General features: G+C 33.9%; 1 protein-coding gene across 4 annotated transcripts in view; it reads left to right on the top strand.

Moving 5' to 3' along the window:
* Window positions 1-7007, top strand: part of GRIK2 (glutamate ionotropic receptor kainate type subunit 2) — a 648818-nt gene extending 641811 nt beyond the window's left edge. The window contains exons 16-17 of one of the 4 annotated variants that reach the window (XM_027057189.2): window positions 3708-3842; window positions 6202-6340. In XM_027057189.2, coding sequence (XP_026912990.1) covers window positions 3708-3827 — 120 coding nt within the window. In that variant the 3' untranslated portion in view covers window positions 3828-3842; window positions 6202-6340. Of the gene's footprint in view, window positions 1-2058; window positions 2146-3707; window positions 3843-6201 lie in introns of those variants that run through there. The other 3 variants (XM_027057193.2, XM_027057191.2, XM_027057188.2) reach the window with 3 other exon arrangements.
* Window positions 7008-16870: the final 9863 nt, after the last annotated feature.

Raw genomic sequence — 16870 nt, 5'->3', positions numbered from 1 at the left:
TCGTAGAATGGTAATCAAGAGAACAGCATTCTTCTTTTAGTTCTCATGCCAGTTACATGCATAACCTTAGATAGATAACGACTTCTTGAGTTTGAGTTTCTCTAGCTGTAAAATTAAAGTGATTAAGCAATAAGATCACTACAGAAACTGCATGTAAAAAGTCCCTTCTGACAGCTGCAAAGCTTATCTAAATAACATATTTTTTTCAAAATGATAGCTGCTCTAGAACTGAATATCAAGATCAAAGTTGCTATATATATTTTTGACATGAGTGTATTAACTAGTCACTTTCCATCTCTCATTGCTTCACTGTTACATTCATATAGCCTTAGGTCAATTTATACTTCTGATGTACAGCATTAGCTCTTTGATATTTTAAAAATACTGTTAATTAAAAAGAGTATAAATCAAAAGGAATGTGTCATAGTAAATGACAATTATTTTCTCCATTTAATACAGCAATGCCTATATAAAATATTGCATCTTATATTCTTTATACTTTTATTCCATTTTAGTTATTATTTAGTTGATTAGCTATTATCTAATATGGGATAATTGTATGCAGGGATCAGTGACTGTTTGGGTTTGTCTTCACTATATGTGATTTGGACTTCATGGTCAAATGGCCCACAGCATCAAAAATTAATTAGAAAAGTGTCTGAGAACAGACTGGTTATCCATGACCAGATGACAAACTATTTTATTTTATTTTATTTTATTTTATTTTATTTTATTTTATTTTAAAGTTAATTCATTTATTATTTCTGAGAGAGAGAGAGAGAGAGAGAGAGCGCGCGCGCGCACACAGGCGCACAAGTGGGGGAGGGGCAGAGAGAGAGGGAGACACAGAATCTGAAGCAGCTCCAGGCCCTGAGCTGTCAGAGCAGAGCCCAACATGGGGCTCAAACTCAGGACTCAAATTCAGGAACTGTGAGGTCATGACTTGAGCCGAAGTTGGACACTCACCCGATTGAGCCACCCAGGTGTCCCCAGATTACAAGCAGTTTAAAGGACAAGCACAAAACAAAACAATTTAGGAACACCTACGTGGTTCAGCTGGTTGAGCTTCCAACTTTGGCTCAGGTCATGATCTCATGGTTCTCAAGTTGGAGCCCCATGTTGAGCTCTGTGCTGTCAGCACAACCACCCTCTTGGGATCCTTTGTCCCCCTCTCTCTCTGTGCCTCTCCCCCACTCACACTCTCTGAAAATTAAATACAACATTAGAAAAGGCAGATTAGTTGATATAAGCTAGTATATATTAGAATATTGAGCTACAAATCTGATAGAAGTAGCTTGAATATTTTTGATGGAATTTCAAGTAGGAAATTTCAAGTATGCAAAAATGGTTGCAAATTATTCTGAATGAATATTAGAGTATCATTTATACTATCAAAGAATAGACAGCAAGACACATAAAATAGTTTCCTCCTTAAAAAATAAATACGAAATACAAACTTAATCGTACTGTATAATATTTTATGATTATTTCTCCTCTGGGTGATAAATGACAACATATTTTCAAGTTGAAAGTGACAAGCTTCAAAGTTTAAAAATTCAAATTGGTTATTTTTCATCAGTTGCTGTTTTTAAAAAAGACATTGATAGATATAAAGGTCTTAACTTAAAAGTGGAGTTTATGCCAGTGTCCAGTGTGGAACATATTTACAACTAGATTTCTAATATTAAAAAAAATTATGTGTTTTGCTAAGTGCTGTCACATCATGTGATCATATAAACATATCTGTAAATTAGAAAATTAAGCTATTCAGAATAAATTATTCTATACGCCAATAATGATATTCGTGGAACATTTTTTCTGTGGACTTTTTATGTTGTCTTATTATATACTCCAAATAAAAATACAGCTTTATTTAAAAACAATGTAAATATAGCCACATTTATACTTTTAAAGTTTCCGGACCTTCATCCTTTATAGAATTAGAGATGTGTAAATACAGGTTGCCTCATTAAATATAGTGACTTTTATAATGAGTTTTACTAATTTAAATGCAATTATACATGCTAACAGCTCAAAGATTTAAATTTTCATTTTCAGGAATCTTCTATTTGGTTAGTGCCACCCTACCATCCAGACACTGTTTAGTAAACTTTTGAAACTTACTAAAAGAGGTTTTTAATAATGGTTAGTATCCTTGTGCCTTTCTTTTTTCTTTTTGTAGTCTGTTATATTAATGTGGAGAAACATTTTTGTTGTTGTTTTCACCCTAAGAAAGTTACCTTATTTAATGACACAATTTGTGGTTTTCCATTCCTAAGAAGTGATTTGAAAAGCAACATAGTTTTCTTTCTCTTCCTCTCACCCTCCTCCCTCTTTGTCTTCCCTCCCTCTCTACTTCCTTCCTTCCCTCTCTATTGCTCTCTTTTTTCTTTTATTCTTTATTCTGCCTCTCCTTTCTCCTCTCCTCCTCCCCACCCCCTTTACTTCTTCTTTATTATAATCCAAGAAACTCCTGTTACATGCACTTGGGTTTTTCAAAACCTTATTTAATATTTCAATAAAAAGGCATTTTTAAAGTTCCAATTATTATATGAAGTAGGAAAGACAGATTGTCTCTTGAATGACATTAGAACTTTATTTAAAAGTTAGACATAGTAATTTTTTGGCAACATACGACACAGGGAAACAACTATAATTCACCATCATTTCTGAAGTTTCAACTTTAGATTTTAACACAGATTACAATATGGAATTTGCATTCTAAAGCTTTAAAAAAAAGTAGAGAATATGTTTTTGTCCTAGTGCCACAAATGAACAGTGCTTTATGATATCATTACATTCTTTCAATTTTCCATGTAGATTCTAAACTCTTACTGAGATCTAAATTTTCATAGTTTTGTGAAAGATTAGAAATATTCTACAAGAAGAGAACCCTTGGTTTCACGGTGACTTTATTAATAACCTAAAATAAAACTATTTTCTAGGTAAACATACACTAATAGATCAAGAGAACTGGTAAAATACCACTCATTCCAAGAAAAAAATAGTAAAAGTAGTAATTTGACATTAAATAAAACCAAGCTATTGGTTGGTTGATTAAAGGCTGCTTGATTAAAATGTTCACTTTCTAATAGTTTTGTAGACTAGATAAAGCCTAAAATAGTAATGGCGGGGTCACATGCTTATAATTTTCAGAACTTCTAAATTTGTAAATATAATTTATTTAGGATAATTTTAATTTGTAAAAGGTGATGGTATTGTGGTTTTTGATTGGTGCAGACTTTTTTAACCTACATTTTATATTACTCAACAATATAAATGTTATACAAAATTACTTAAAAGAGTTTTATATGCCTTTATTTGTAGTCTGAAGTTAAGTACAGGGTACTAAATATACTTTACTCTTTCACTTACTAGAAATAAAATTGAATCATTTCACAGTTGAATGGGTATGTATATTTATAAAATTTTTTTCCCAAAGGAAATCAGCTGTTTAGGACACTCTTTTAGTATGGACAAAAAATAATAATTAGTTTATTTGAACTAATATATTCAAAATGTCTAAAAATCGAGTTTGCCAAGAAGAGGGTTTTATTTAGCATTGCAAAATTTATTCATTTTAAATGAAGGCTTATTTCAGACAATTCAACGTTTTTCACATCCTATAACATTTTAAAGTGTCAATGGCATCAAGTTCTGACCTTGTTTTATTATCTAATCAATTCTTCTGTTAAATGTTTCAACAGAGAGCCAAGACTAAGTTACCTCAAGACTATGTATTCTTCCCCCTTTTGGAGTCAGATTTTTCCATTTCTACAGTGTTGTCATCATCACCATCTTCATCATCATTATCATCATGTTCTTAATAAGTACATCTAATAGTAGGTATTAAGCAATGAGAAACACTGTGTCCATCTACTGGCTGTCAGTGTCATATAAATCCTTTAATAGAAATATAATTCATGAACTTCTGAACTGTATAATTTAACACATTATAAATAATGCATGGCAGTAACTGTAGTTAATGGGAAATCCATGTGTAGCATGTAATCATCACCCATTACAAGTACTAATAAATTAATATTTTTACTAATTTAATGTTATTAAACAAATGCCAAAGTTTTACCTGATTAATCAGATAACTCATAGACATGCATTTTACTAAGCTTCTGAAAAAACTTTTAAGCAAATGAATTAAACGCACTGTTAACTTAGAATTCAAATATTAGGGTCATGTGTAACTGTTGTTAAAATTCAGTCAACAGTTAAAGAATACATGTGTGCTCACTCATTGCCATGAGAATTTGATTTCTGCTCTTTACAATTTAGTGAGAAGGATACACAGAAGACAGTGAGGCCAGATAGAAAAACATGACAATGAGTGCAAAATGCTAGAGGGACAAAACCACATTGAATGAAATAACGATTCTGGTCATTTGGAAAGTGATTTCTGAATAACTGAAAATATGAGTCATGTCCTGAGATAAGGGATAAAGTTGGATTGATATGAAGGGTGAAAGAATTCTGCAGGACACTAGAGCAAGAAGCGAAGGAGTAAAGAATCCTGGAGGTCCAAGCAGAGAAGAGTATATGTAGAGAAAAAAGAAATGGAGAGGGGAAATTAAGGAGGAAGGAGGAAAGCTGAATCATAGAAGTCATGATGGGGAAAAAACAGGACATTTGGATTTTATCTGTTTGTTGGACAAGGAAATGCTATTAATAACTGGTTTAAAAATAGATTTTTCTGTTATTTGTGAGCCTTTGGAGAAGGGTAGCCTAGACATTAGAGTTGGGAATACCAATAAGGAAACTGTTCAGGAACCCATAGAAGAGAAATGAAGATATAGCCAATAATGGACAAGAAGATACTAAGGCAGGGTCAAAAATCACAAAATTGGGTATCAGAATATATTGCTGTAGTCTCAGGTATGAGCCACAGAAAGTGATTTATTTGCCTTTTCTCTGAATCCGTTTTCTGTCACATAGATGCCTACTTTAATTCAAAGTATTAGTTTGAATGACACAAAAGATTATGCATGCAAAATATTTTTACAAACGTAAGGCACATATATGGTATTCAATATTTTATCCTGTATTATTTTGGAATTAGCCTAAACTGATAAACGATAAAGCAGCAACATCTAAAGGAAAAAATGTCTTCATACGCAAACTTGATTAGGTTTATTTCACTGTTTTCATATCACTGTTAGGAACTGTATAAACTTTTCATATTTGTCCACATTTTTGGTTGTTGTTCGTACTTTTAGTGCTTGCACAGAAAGAGCCTAAGTCTCAGCCCATCTGAATTCCAACTACAATATGAAACTTGTCCATGAATCTGATTCATATGTAACTAATACATGTGTATCTCAATTAACTGGGGAAGGAGACTAACAAAATTTTGTTTCACATATATGACTCTGTAATAGGAATTGTGAGGAATGTGTAATAATGAGCCCCAGATATACAGAATTTCTAACAAAATCTATTGCCAATGAAATGGGAATTAAAATAATATTTATAGGGTCATTTTTTCTTCATGGAATAACTTATTTGCCAGCTTTCAGTCATGAAGCCTATGTTGACAAAAAAATTAATATTCATGTATTTTTAACGTGCTACAGTTTGTCATTTCATGATTAAATCATCTGTTTGTAATCATCATCGATAGCTTTATAGGCATAATCACACCAAGATATGATGAATACCAGAAATTATTTTCCATGTTTTTATGTCTAAATGTGTGAGTACTATTTTTGTTCTGTTTTGAGATGCACAATGTAGAATCCATGTTTAAAGAAAATTTTCATATTTCATGTTGTGATTTAAAAGTAGTACATTTCTTCTATTTGTTAAAAAATCAAGAATGGATTTCTGGTTATTGATTTGTGTATATGTGTTTGTATTTAAATTTTAAGTTAGATTTATATTTCATGATGTTAATAAATTTTACATCTGAAAATCTTATTCAACATATACATACTATATGCATTCCTTGTTGGCAGTTAATTTCACTATCGGGTGGAGATTTTCTTTAAACTAGCCCACTTTGATAAAAATATTTGAAATATCATGAGTTGTTTATTAAAAGTGCAACAACTGTTATAATCTTCTTAATGAAATATTTCAAACCTTCAAGGCTTTTATGTTGACAAGTCTGTTGAAAATGAGTTTAATATTATTTCTGGGCAGTTGCAGTGTATCTGTTTTGTAATATTTCATTCTCTGTGTTGTTCCTAGAGGTCCTTCTGTAGCGCTATGGTGGAAGAACTGAGGATGTCCCTGAAGTGCCAGCGACGGTTAAAACACAAGCCACAGGCCCCAGTTATTGTGAAAACAGAAGAAGTTATCAACATGCACACATTTAACGACAGAAGGTTGCCAGGTAAAGAAACCATGGCATAAAGCTGGGAGGCCAAACACCCAAGCACAAACTGTCGTCTTTTTTTCCAAACAATTTAGCGAGAATGTTTCCTGTGGAAATATGCAACCTGTGCAAAATAAAATGAGTTACCTCATGCCGCTGTGTCTATGAACTAGAGACTCTGTGATCTAAGCAGTTGCAATGATCAGACTTGATTTGCAAGCATCACGGATCAACCAAGTTACACTGGGTTACACTGTTTATCATGGGTTCCTCCCTTCTTCTGAGTGAATGTGACATGCGCATTTTGTGGCTGGTTTCAAATGCAGTCCAGTAGGAAATTACAGGTTCCTTTTGAAGTCCAACTGTTGCCAGGAGGTGGAAAATCGATGCCCCAAGGGTAACCAGTAAAAAAAAAAAAAAATCGTTAAAGAATAAAAATACTTGGAATCAGCAAAAACTGTAGTGATACAAGAAACAGTACAGTCTTCTGACACCCAGGTAATAGAGGTGATGATGTTACTAGCCCCCAGCTACTCAGTATAATATCATCTGAATAGACGATATGTGTTTTTATAGGATGTGAAAAAAAATGTAATGCAAAACAAATCTGAATTTCATGGCAAGTGGAATATAAAGCAGATATTCATCAGTGTTTTTCTTTCTTTCTTTCTTTCTTTCTTTCTTTCTTTCTTTCTTTCTTTCTTTTGACAGTCTGTGTCACTGATTGAGATAGAAATGTCAATTACCAAGGCAATAATGTTTTTCTTAAATTTACTAAAGCAGGAGATTTAGCATACAACTCTACCAGATCCTTACCCTACCCCCTTATACCCTTTCCCCAATCCCATCCCCCGAATAAAAGGGCAACAGTTGGTTCAGAGATTCTGAATGAAAAAGGATGATGTTCTGCAATCTTTGTCTTAAGTCGTAAAAGAGGGCTGAGTATTGATGGTTATGTGGAAGACTGAAGCTTTCATTTTAACATTCAGATATGTTCATCTAAACCCTCGTTCCCGCTCTAAATGAACTTGATGGAGCCTGGGCAGATCTCAGTGAAAGGAGAAAGGGGACTGTTCATCTATAGAAAAGTATGTGTGGAGAACTTCGAAGCGGACTGCATTTATCAATACAGTCACAATGTTAAATGAACAAAATTCTTGAGCAGTTTTTTTCAAAAAAATGTTCAGGTTTATTTGTGGAAATGCAAGATTTCTATGAAAATAGTTTTTGTATGGAAATTTTTGTAATACTTTTTATCAACAAAATAAGAACATGTGTTCCTGTCAGGGGTGTGATGCCAAGCATGAATGGTAGTGCGTGTGCACCACCAACGTTTGGTGAAAACTATTTTTATCAAGAAAAAAAGGAATCATAGAAGAGAAATATTTTCAAGTTAGATAATATAAAAGCTAGGTGCACTACCACCACTGCTTACCATGCCACACCCCTGGTTTCCACGAGGCTGATAACATACTGTAATGAACAATTGTGTGTAAAATGGTAAAAGACACAGACCTCTTGACAACATTGTGATAACAGTTGAGTGCACACAGTTTGCTGTTTGAATCCAATGCACAAAATTAAAAAAAAAAACATTAAAATTATGTCCATTTTACTTTCAGCTTTGACTTTCATTTTTCTCTTGTATGTGTAAGTGAATGCACAATATGTTCATGGCATTCAGGGAATTCAGGGATTCCTGAAACCTTCTAGATCATCAAGGATGGCCACTTCCCAACCACCTGGAGAAAAGAAGAAAAAGGCTCAGTGATGAACTACACAGATGTAGGAAAAGCTGGACTGGGCTGTAATGTAATCTCTAGGTGTATGGCAGTTTAAATGAGAAAAATAGCAGTTCTAGAAGCAACAGTCATGATCTTACTTTTTCCACGAGTAGATATTGACTATATTCATAGGGTTGTGTAAGACTGTGTAATGTTTACTAATAATATATTTGAAGTTTAACCCATGTCCAACTTAAGAATTCCTTGTGCATTGATAATTCAGCTAAAGGAGAGGAGGAGATAGGCTCAATACCAACAAATTAGTAATGATGTGGTTTAGATGTTAACATCCTGACAGAACTTTGTTTTAAAGCAAAAAAGGTAACCATTTAAATTAGAAGTGACCAAAAAAAAAAAAAAAAAAGAAAAAAGAAAAGCCTCTGTATTTTTTTAAACTCAGAGAAGTTGCATAATCAAATTGTTGATATCTAATTAAATTAAAAATTAAATGAACAAGTATTTTGAAAATTTCTAGTATCAGTTATTTTAAATTAAAATTCATATCTCCATGATGATTTTGTTACCAAATTTAATTTTGGAGAGGTACACAAGCCACTCCTAAACATCTCAGCATTATTTTTTTTACATGGTAAATAGCCTCAACATATCTCATAAAAATGTTCAGATTTTGGATAATATTAAGTTTTTTTATTGATTAGATTCTAATCAAATTTTAAATCAGGTTTTAATTTTAATTATTCATTATATTAAACTAAATAATAGACAGGAAATTACAACTTTAATTATTTTTAAGAAGTCAGGAAATAATGATTTCAATTTTTCATAAAATGTGGCAGTCATTTTATTCAAGTATTAAAACATTTTGAAAAGTGTAAAAACACCTTCTGTATTTTAACTCTAATGGTAATTTAGGATATATAAACAGTGTATAATATTGAATTTTTATCCATTTCCTAAAAGGTTTCTACATTATTGCCAAACAGATATTTCCCTACTTAATAGGTACTTATGCATCTATGAGATACTATTCTTAATCTTAATAAAATCTTGGTTACTTTAAAAATAATTTCAACCAGTGAAAAAATGTGTCTTCTCTCTGGGAAGGTAGTATATTGGAGTAAGCATTTTTCTCTAGCCTAGTACTTAAATTGTAAGAAGGACAGAAAGAGAACACCTATTACAATCAACAACATAACCTGACAACTTCAGGTAATCAATGGAGGTACATATATCATAAGTAACTCCAGCCACTATGAAACACTAGCGGTATGGATTCACATATGCCATAACTAAATAAACCTAACCAGATTAAAACACCAATGATCTATCATCTATCTATCTATCTAATCTATCATCTATGTATCTATCTATCATCTATCTATCTATATTGAGGCTATATAACCCTAACAACTATGAGAATACCAAATCCCAAGGAGAATTCACATATTTACAGATGAACAGCCCTAACCACTATGAGAACACCAAGTTGATATATTTTATCTTACAAATATGTAAATTAGATAAGGATATTTTATGAGTTAAAATGTTTCTAATATTTTACAACTCAATTACATTTTTAATACATGTTCCTTGTTATTATTGAATGAGTATATATCCTAAACACTAATGATTTAAAATTATTTTAGCAAAATGTTACTTTTTAATATTTGTTTATTTTGAAATATACATACAACAAATTGTATACAACAGAATTATGGCATCTAGTTGTTGTGTACACCAAAAATTGATCACCAGGAATAATCTGTTCTATATATTCTGTGACTAGGCTCCTTGTCTCCACCTCCAACTCTGAAATGTAAATTTAAGCCGAGTACTTTCATAGACGAGAGTACCCAGCTGTTTCAGGAGATAGAGCACGCATGTACAGCAAAAACATCATCAGTGTCTGATGAAAGCAAAGTGTGAATAACAATATGAACTAGGATCACCTGAGAATTATGTTTTCAGGCTTAAAAGATGGTACAATGGCAGTGAAGATTTTGGTCATGACAATGCTGAATGTATCTATAATTTGAGTCACACTGTCCCAATGTGGACTGATGTTTGGCCCTCTGTATGAGACTCCTCTCTTCTGCCTGCTAAGGATCTTATTCTCAATCATGTTGAATCTCCTGTTGCCTCTAATATATATCTTCTCTCTTCTAGATGTATCACTAATTATGGTGGCTTCTAGAGAAGAGGTCCAGGACAGTTCCATTTTATGAGATATTTCTGTATCTCTGATTATGTCTGAATGCTTTTATTCTACTTTCATTAGTAATTATAAATTTTGCTGGGTATAGAGTTCTAAGTTGAAAATAATTTATACCTAGATGAATTTCAAGGTGTCTTTTCATTGCTTTCTTACTTCTAGTCTATTTGTAGAAAAACCTGAAATCATTGAGATCCTTGATGCTTTGTGATTTTTTAAGTTTTCTCTTAGGTTTCTTTGATCTCTTTGTCCCTAGTGTCTCGAAATATTCCAGTGATAGGCATGGATCTACCTTTATTCATCATGCTGGGCTTTTGCTAATTTTTTCTAGTTAGGTGCTGTTGTCCTTTGGTTTGGGGAAAACTTTCTGAATCATTACTTTGAGGATTTCCTTTACTTTCTCTGTTCACTCTGATGACTTCTCTTGACATTAAATTATTTTAATTTTTATGATTTCTTGTTTTATGGCTGCAATATCTTCTCTTATATCTCTGAAAACATCAATAGCAATCTTATTACATTCCCTTCTTTCTGAAAAGACCTGTTTCATCCAAGTTGCATTTTTCTGTTGGTTTCTTTGGATTCCTATCTTCTATGTTACAGGTATTCTTCAAATTTTTGTCTTTAATTCTTAGCAGCCTGTTAATAATTAAGAAAAGCGGGGAGCGCCTGGCTGGCTCAGTCGGTTAAGTGTCCAACTTTGGCTCAGGTCATGATCTCACAGTTTGTGGGTTCAAGCCCCGCATTGGGCTCTGTGCTGACAGCTCAGAGCCTGGAGCCTGCTTTTGATTCTCTCTCTCTCTCTGCTCCTCCCTCATTCATGCTCTGTCTCTCAAAAATAAATAAAAGTTAAAAAAATTAAAAAAATAATTAAGAAAAGGGGACTAAAATATGAGTTGGGAGTTCTACATGCGCAGATGTGTAAGAGAAAATATTTATCTTACTTGAGCTTTGCCATAGATTTATCTAGACGGGCTATTCATTGATGAATTTTTCAAAATGTCCCTATCTTTGGATATTTCCTCTTAGTCCTGTTAGATTCTTAACAAAAAGTTTCTTTTAATTTCTTGCATAGAGATTAAGGTCCTGATGGTCAGTGTTTTGGTAATCATTGTTTAAGAGAACTGGAGATCTCCACATTCTGATTCCAGAACTGAGGTCACTTAACCACTTGTTTCAAATATAGTACTTAGGCTTTCAGCTGGACCTGGAATGCCCTAGCCTGGAGTACTGCATTTTTAATCGTTTCAGAATAACATACTGTCACTGGTGAATTGGTGAAAAAAGCAGGCTCCCAGAAGTCAAGAAGAGGCAAGGGAATATGGAGATCCACTGTTTTATAAATAAATTAAGTCCTCCTGATTGTATTTTCCCTCCTCTATTACTAGTTCTTAATGTACTTTGTACAGCTGGTTCCTGTGCCTTTAAGAATTCTGTGATACAGTCGGATTGGTTGACAGCTTCTCACACTGCCCACTTCACATTCTAATTTTCTGAATCTGCTTAGTTAACTATCTTTTGTTCACATGCCTGTCTCCTTCCAAAATTTTGTTGAAATGTTCACCTGTCTGTTCTCTTTATTCTTGGAGTTTTATACATTAAAAAAAATCTGTTTACCATAATTTTTAAGGTTAAGGAGCAAAAATCAATCATACATTTAATCCTTAACTCCTACCTGAAACAAGACCATTCTTTTTAAAGATAATATTATGCAGACATACAATATATGAAGCAAATAAAAACCAGAACTGCTCTGGTTCAAATAGAGAGGTCTGGTCAAACAGACCTTGCTTTTCTAATTGTAAAGAACATACTGTTGCCAGTATTTTCTTCTTATGAAATAATTTTTCTAACTCTGTATGTAAGGGGATACTTTCACCATAAAAATGAATTTCACAGAATGGAGCCTAAGAATATTTCTGAAATGGGGAGTAGTTCAATTTTAGTATCTGTCAAATAATGCTAAATTTGGAAGCCAATGTAATTTATGCCCTAAGGGCTTAGGTCTAATTCAAAACATTCCAATTTCTATTATATAAAGCTCAAGAAACATGTGTTATAATGTAGATAAGGAACACTTGGTTAGTGAACCATGCTGAACTGTAAGATTTTAAGAATTCCTCTTTAATATATTGCCTTACACTGTATCTTACTTTCACATTTATTATGAGGATAACTTAAAGATTATTTTTAAACAAATATATTCCTGCCTGTTTACAAAGGAAAATTACTGTTTTCCTACATTTCAACTGGAAATTTCTATAATATTATACTTCCAAAAATATAACACTCTCAATTACCAGTATAGCTTACCATAAGGTCAATCTGTAGAGATTAATATCTAATCCAACATTATTAATGCACGGAAATATCTATCATAAATCATATAGTCCACTCACCTTGATCAATATTCATAAGTTAAAAGGGGAAATAAAAGACACACTGCACATATGCTCCTTCTATAATATTTTAAAAGTATTTTTTTAACATTTACCTATATCTCAGCTCCTAATTTAAGGTTTTCACATGGTTTAGGATAGCTGCTACAGCTCCCGCCCCTGTATACACATTTCTACAAGGAAGAAGGACAAAAGGAAACAAAAAGTTCTCATTCCTTTCTTGTAAGGTAACATGTGACAAGGTGTATGTTACATTAGTCAAAATTGAGACATAGTCTACACTTAGTTGTAAGGTAGGTTAGGAAAGGTAGACTTGAATTCAGGGATCCATGTGCCAGTAAAAGTCAAGCGTTTCACTACTAAGGAAAATGGATAAACAGGCATGGGGAAACAAACCACAATCTCCGCCATCCCTGGAAGTCTACAGTCTCACCCAGCCCCCCAACCCAACCTTGTTCGGTTAACCCCCAATTTACCCATTTCCACTCATGTGCCATCAACCACTACTTCTCTTGCTCTTTTTTTCTTTATCAGATATTCTCATATCTTACTGCTTTCCTTTATATTCCTGTATCTCTTGCCCTAGTGGACCTGGGTTTTCCCCTGTGACATTATTTTTCTTGAAACTCAACAAATGAGAAAGTAGTTGGCAATTTCTTTGCTCTGCACAATGCCTTCACTTGTATTAACTATAATATTGATTCCCAAGAATTTTGTTTAAAAATTTGGGCACTTTAGTTAGAATTGGTCTGTTACCCTGTAGTCTGCCAACACGAATCAATTAAATGTGTGCCCATTTGTTTATATTTAAAAAAAAACAGTGAATTCACATTATAAACCAAGTTTTGTGTTAGATATTGGGTATGCGAAGCTGATTGAAAAAGAGACATAGTGCCTGCTTGCTGTCATATTTTAGAGTCTAGAGGAGGAGGCTGACCTTAATCAAATAAGCTAAGTACCTAAATACAAATTAAAAAGTGCTGTCAAAAAAGTGTTCCTTTGTGTTAGATTCTGATAAATAAAGAGACTTCCCTCGGTATCTCTCAAGCAGCACAATTTAAGATGTAAAATATGAAAATTGGTTAATATTTATTAAAGATGCACGGAGAAGCATATATTGCTATAATGAGACATATTACTGATTTGTATCTTCCTCCCAGGAGTATATAACTTCTATTGACTTCAAACTTTCACACAGGGTAGGAGTCTTCCAGGTGTGGAGGACATAAACTAAGATGTTAACTATGTTGTTAGCACATTACTGCCATTCTATTACTCAGGGTAGAGATTTCTCATTATATGCAAAATATGCCACCATAACTTTACCTAAGGTTTTCTTTGATCCGTGCTATTTCCATTTGTGTTGCAGTTTTTTTTTTCCTTTGTCCTCACATAGGTACAAGGAAGAAATTTCACCAGTGGTATCCCTCTTTTTCAAAAGTTCCTTACTTTTCTTGCAGGGTAGATGTAGACAGCAAGCTAACAATGGATTTATAACACTGATAGCATTCTTGTTGAAACAGGGTGAAACACAGTCAAATATCAATTATTTAGTCCCTGTCCAGAGTTTACCCAAAAAAGGCACTTGAGTTTTTTTCACACAAATGATGGGAAATAAAGGTACAGTATTTTATGAGAGTTTTTAATAAGGAACCTTATTTAGACTAGAGGATTGGGGCACACTTCTCTGAGGAAGTCATGTTTGCACTGGAATAAGAATGATGGGTGGCTCAGGCAGTTGAGCATCTGACTCTTGAATTTGGCTCACATCATGATCTCAGAGTTTCCTGAGTTCGAGGCTCACATCAGGTTCTGCGCACCTGCATGGAACCTGCTTGTGATTCCCCCTTGCCCCAACCCCCACCCCCACCTCTCTGCCCCTCCCCTGTTCATGCTCTTTCTGTCTCTCTCAAAATAAATGAATAAACTCAGGAAAAAAGAATAAGAAGCAGTTATTCAGCAATGAAAAAATTTCACAAGCCTGTGACAAAGTATATGTAAAAGTCCTGTGACAGGAGAAACCATGGCACAGACTAATAGTGTTGATGGAGCACAAAGAAGGCATGGGAATATGTAACTGGGATATATTTAAAGTATAGCTAGGAGTCAGGGGCACCTGGGTGGCTCAGTCAGGTAAACGCCTGACTCTTGATTTTGGCTCAGGTCATGATCTCATGTTCAGGATATCAAGGCCGATGTTGGGTCTGTGCTGAGAGCATGGGGCCTGCTTGGGATTCTCTCTCTCCCTCCCTTTCTGCCCATACCCTACTCAGTCTCTCTCTCTCACTCTCTCTCTACCTCTCTCTCTCTCTCTCTCTCTCTCTCTCAAAAATAAATAAATAAACAAATAAACATTAAAAATATATAGATAGGACCTTAGCAAGGTAGCGCAGGTGACCTTAATGATTTATCTTCATCCAAAGAGCAATGGCAAACCTATTTAAATCTCTTAAACAGAAACAAGATCTTAATTTTTCAAAGACCATTCAGGCTGCAATTTGGAGCACACTTTATGTAGGTACCAGAATAGGTATGAGGAGGTTAGTGAAGAGACCGTATCAATAAGTAGTCACGGTAAAATATTGTTAGTTTAGATTAAACTAAATTGGTAACAGTAAAAATGAAGAGGAAGAGACAGATTCAAAAGATATTTAGCAGGTAAAAATTCACATAATTTCCTGGTGAATTCAATAATAAATATAAAGGTTGTTAATTGTACCATAATTTACAATGAGTGCTTTATATGAATTACCTCTTCCAACACTTTGAACAACCCTCTGAGGATAGGAGTAATACTATCACATTTTATGAACAAGAGAACTACTGAGGAGAACTTAATTTAGAAGGCTTACAGCTATCAAACCCAGGCAGAATAACTCCAATGTTGTTTGGCACTATATTTGGTCATAGCAACAAACAGCAGTGACATCTCAATGGCTAATCAAAATAAAAGTTCATTTCCTATTCATGAAAACTCTACTGTGTGTTTTTAGGTTTTTGTTTGTTTTCTTTCATTTGTTCATATCTCTCTATGGCTATTACCTTCCCTGTGGTAATTCATAGTCCAGATTGTTCAATCTTTTAGTACCCTCATGAAACCTCCTACAACACCTTTAGAAAGGCTCTTTGGTGGATCCAGTTGGATGGTCCTGACCTACTTTAGGGGGCTCACAAGTGCTGTAGGGGGTTGCAGTCTGGAAGGAGAGGAAAATTGGTTTTGTGAGAAATAGTAGTATCACTTATGCTGTGCAAATCTATATAGGATATATGGCTTTCTCAACTAATTGTAATCAACTCAAATAGAAATAGAAGAAAGTATAAGAAATTTCTAGACTTATGAGGAAGAGAATGCATGTAGTTTTTGACACAGGTGGAGATATCTCTGAAAGATCCAAGTGGAAATTTCTTGTAAGCAATTCATTATACACGTATGAATTAGAGTCTGGAGTAAACGTATATATATTAAAGTCAGCATCAAAAAGATACTAATTGAAGTAGTGAATGTGAACAAGAAAGTCTCGGTAAAGAGCACTAAGAAGAGATGAGAGTCTAGGACAAAGCCTCACCTACCTCTAAACTTTAATTATTGGATCATGACTGTAGATTTGTAAAGGAGATAGTTAATGCATTGTCAGAGAAATAGGACTATAATGTTAAAAAAAAAAAAAAAACAACTTTACAGTCTTTCCATGCAACCCAGAGAAGAGTCTATAGAGTTTTGTCTTAGGTTAATGTCTGCAGCCCTTAAAGTCCTACGGATAGGAAATGAGAACATTCTCAAATTATTTGCTGCAGAAATGTGATTAACTTACACTAGCTTTGATGACTAGAAGAACAGTAGAGATATAGAGATTGTAAATCAAGAGTACCCGTGAGAAGCATCTGCTGGCAGCTTAGGCCATTACTGACACTGTAAGTCAAGCTGACATCAGTGTCATATATTCCTGGAATACTAGCCAGCATGTGATATTAAAGTTGGTTGGGTGCTTCACTTCTGGAGCGTTCACTAACCAAATCCAAGCAGAGACAGTTTTTATCCCAATCTCCCCACAGTTGCTCTGAGTAACATAGGTCCATATTTTACTTGAACCTTGCCACCCTGTACCATAAGGAAACTCAGTGAATCTAATGTAATTGATGGCATCCTAGGAAGTCTTGCCCATGTGGTTCCATTTCCTATGAGCAT

The sequence above is a fragment of the Acinonyx jubatus genome, chromosome B2 (genome assembly GCF_027475565.1).
Source record: "Acinonyx jubatus isolate Ajub_Pintada_27869175 chromosome B2, VMU_Ajub_asm_v1.0, whole genome shotgun sequence".
NCBI classification, from domain to species: Eukaryota; Metazoa; Chordata; class Mammalia; order Carnivora; family Felidae; genus Acinonyx; species Acinonyx jubatus.
The sequence above is the reverse complement of the archived record's forward strand: the minus strand, read 5'-3'. Positions and strand labels throughout refer to the sequence as shown.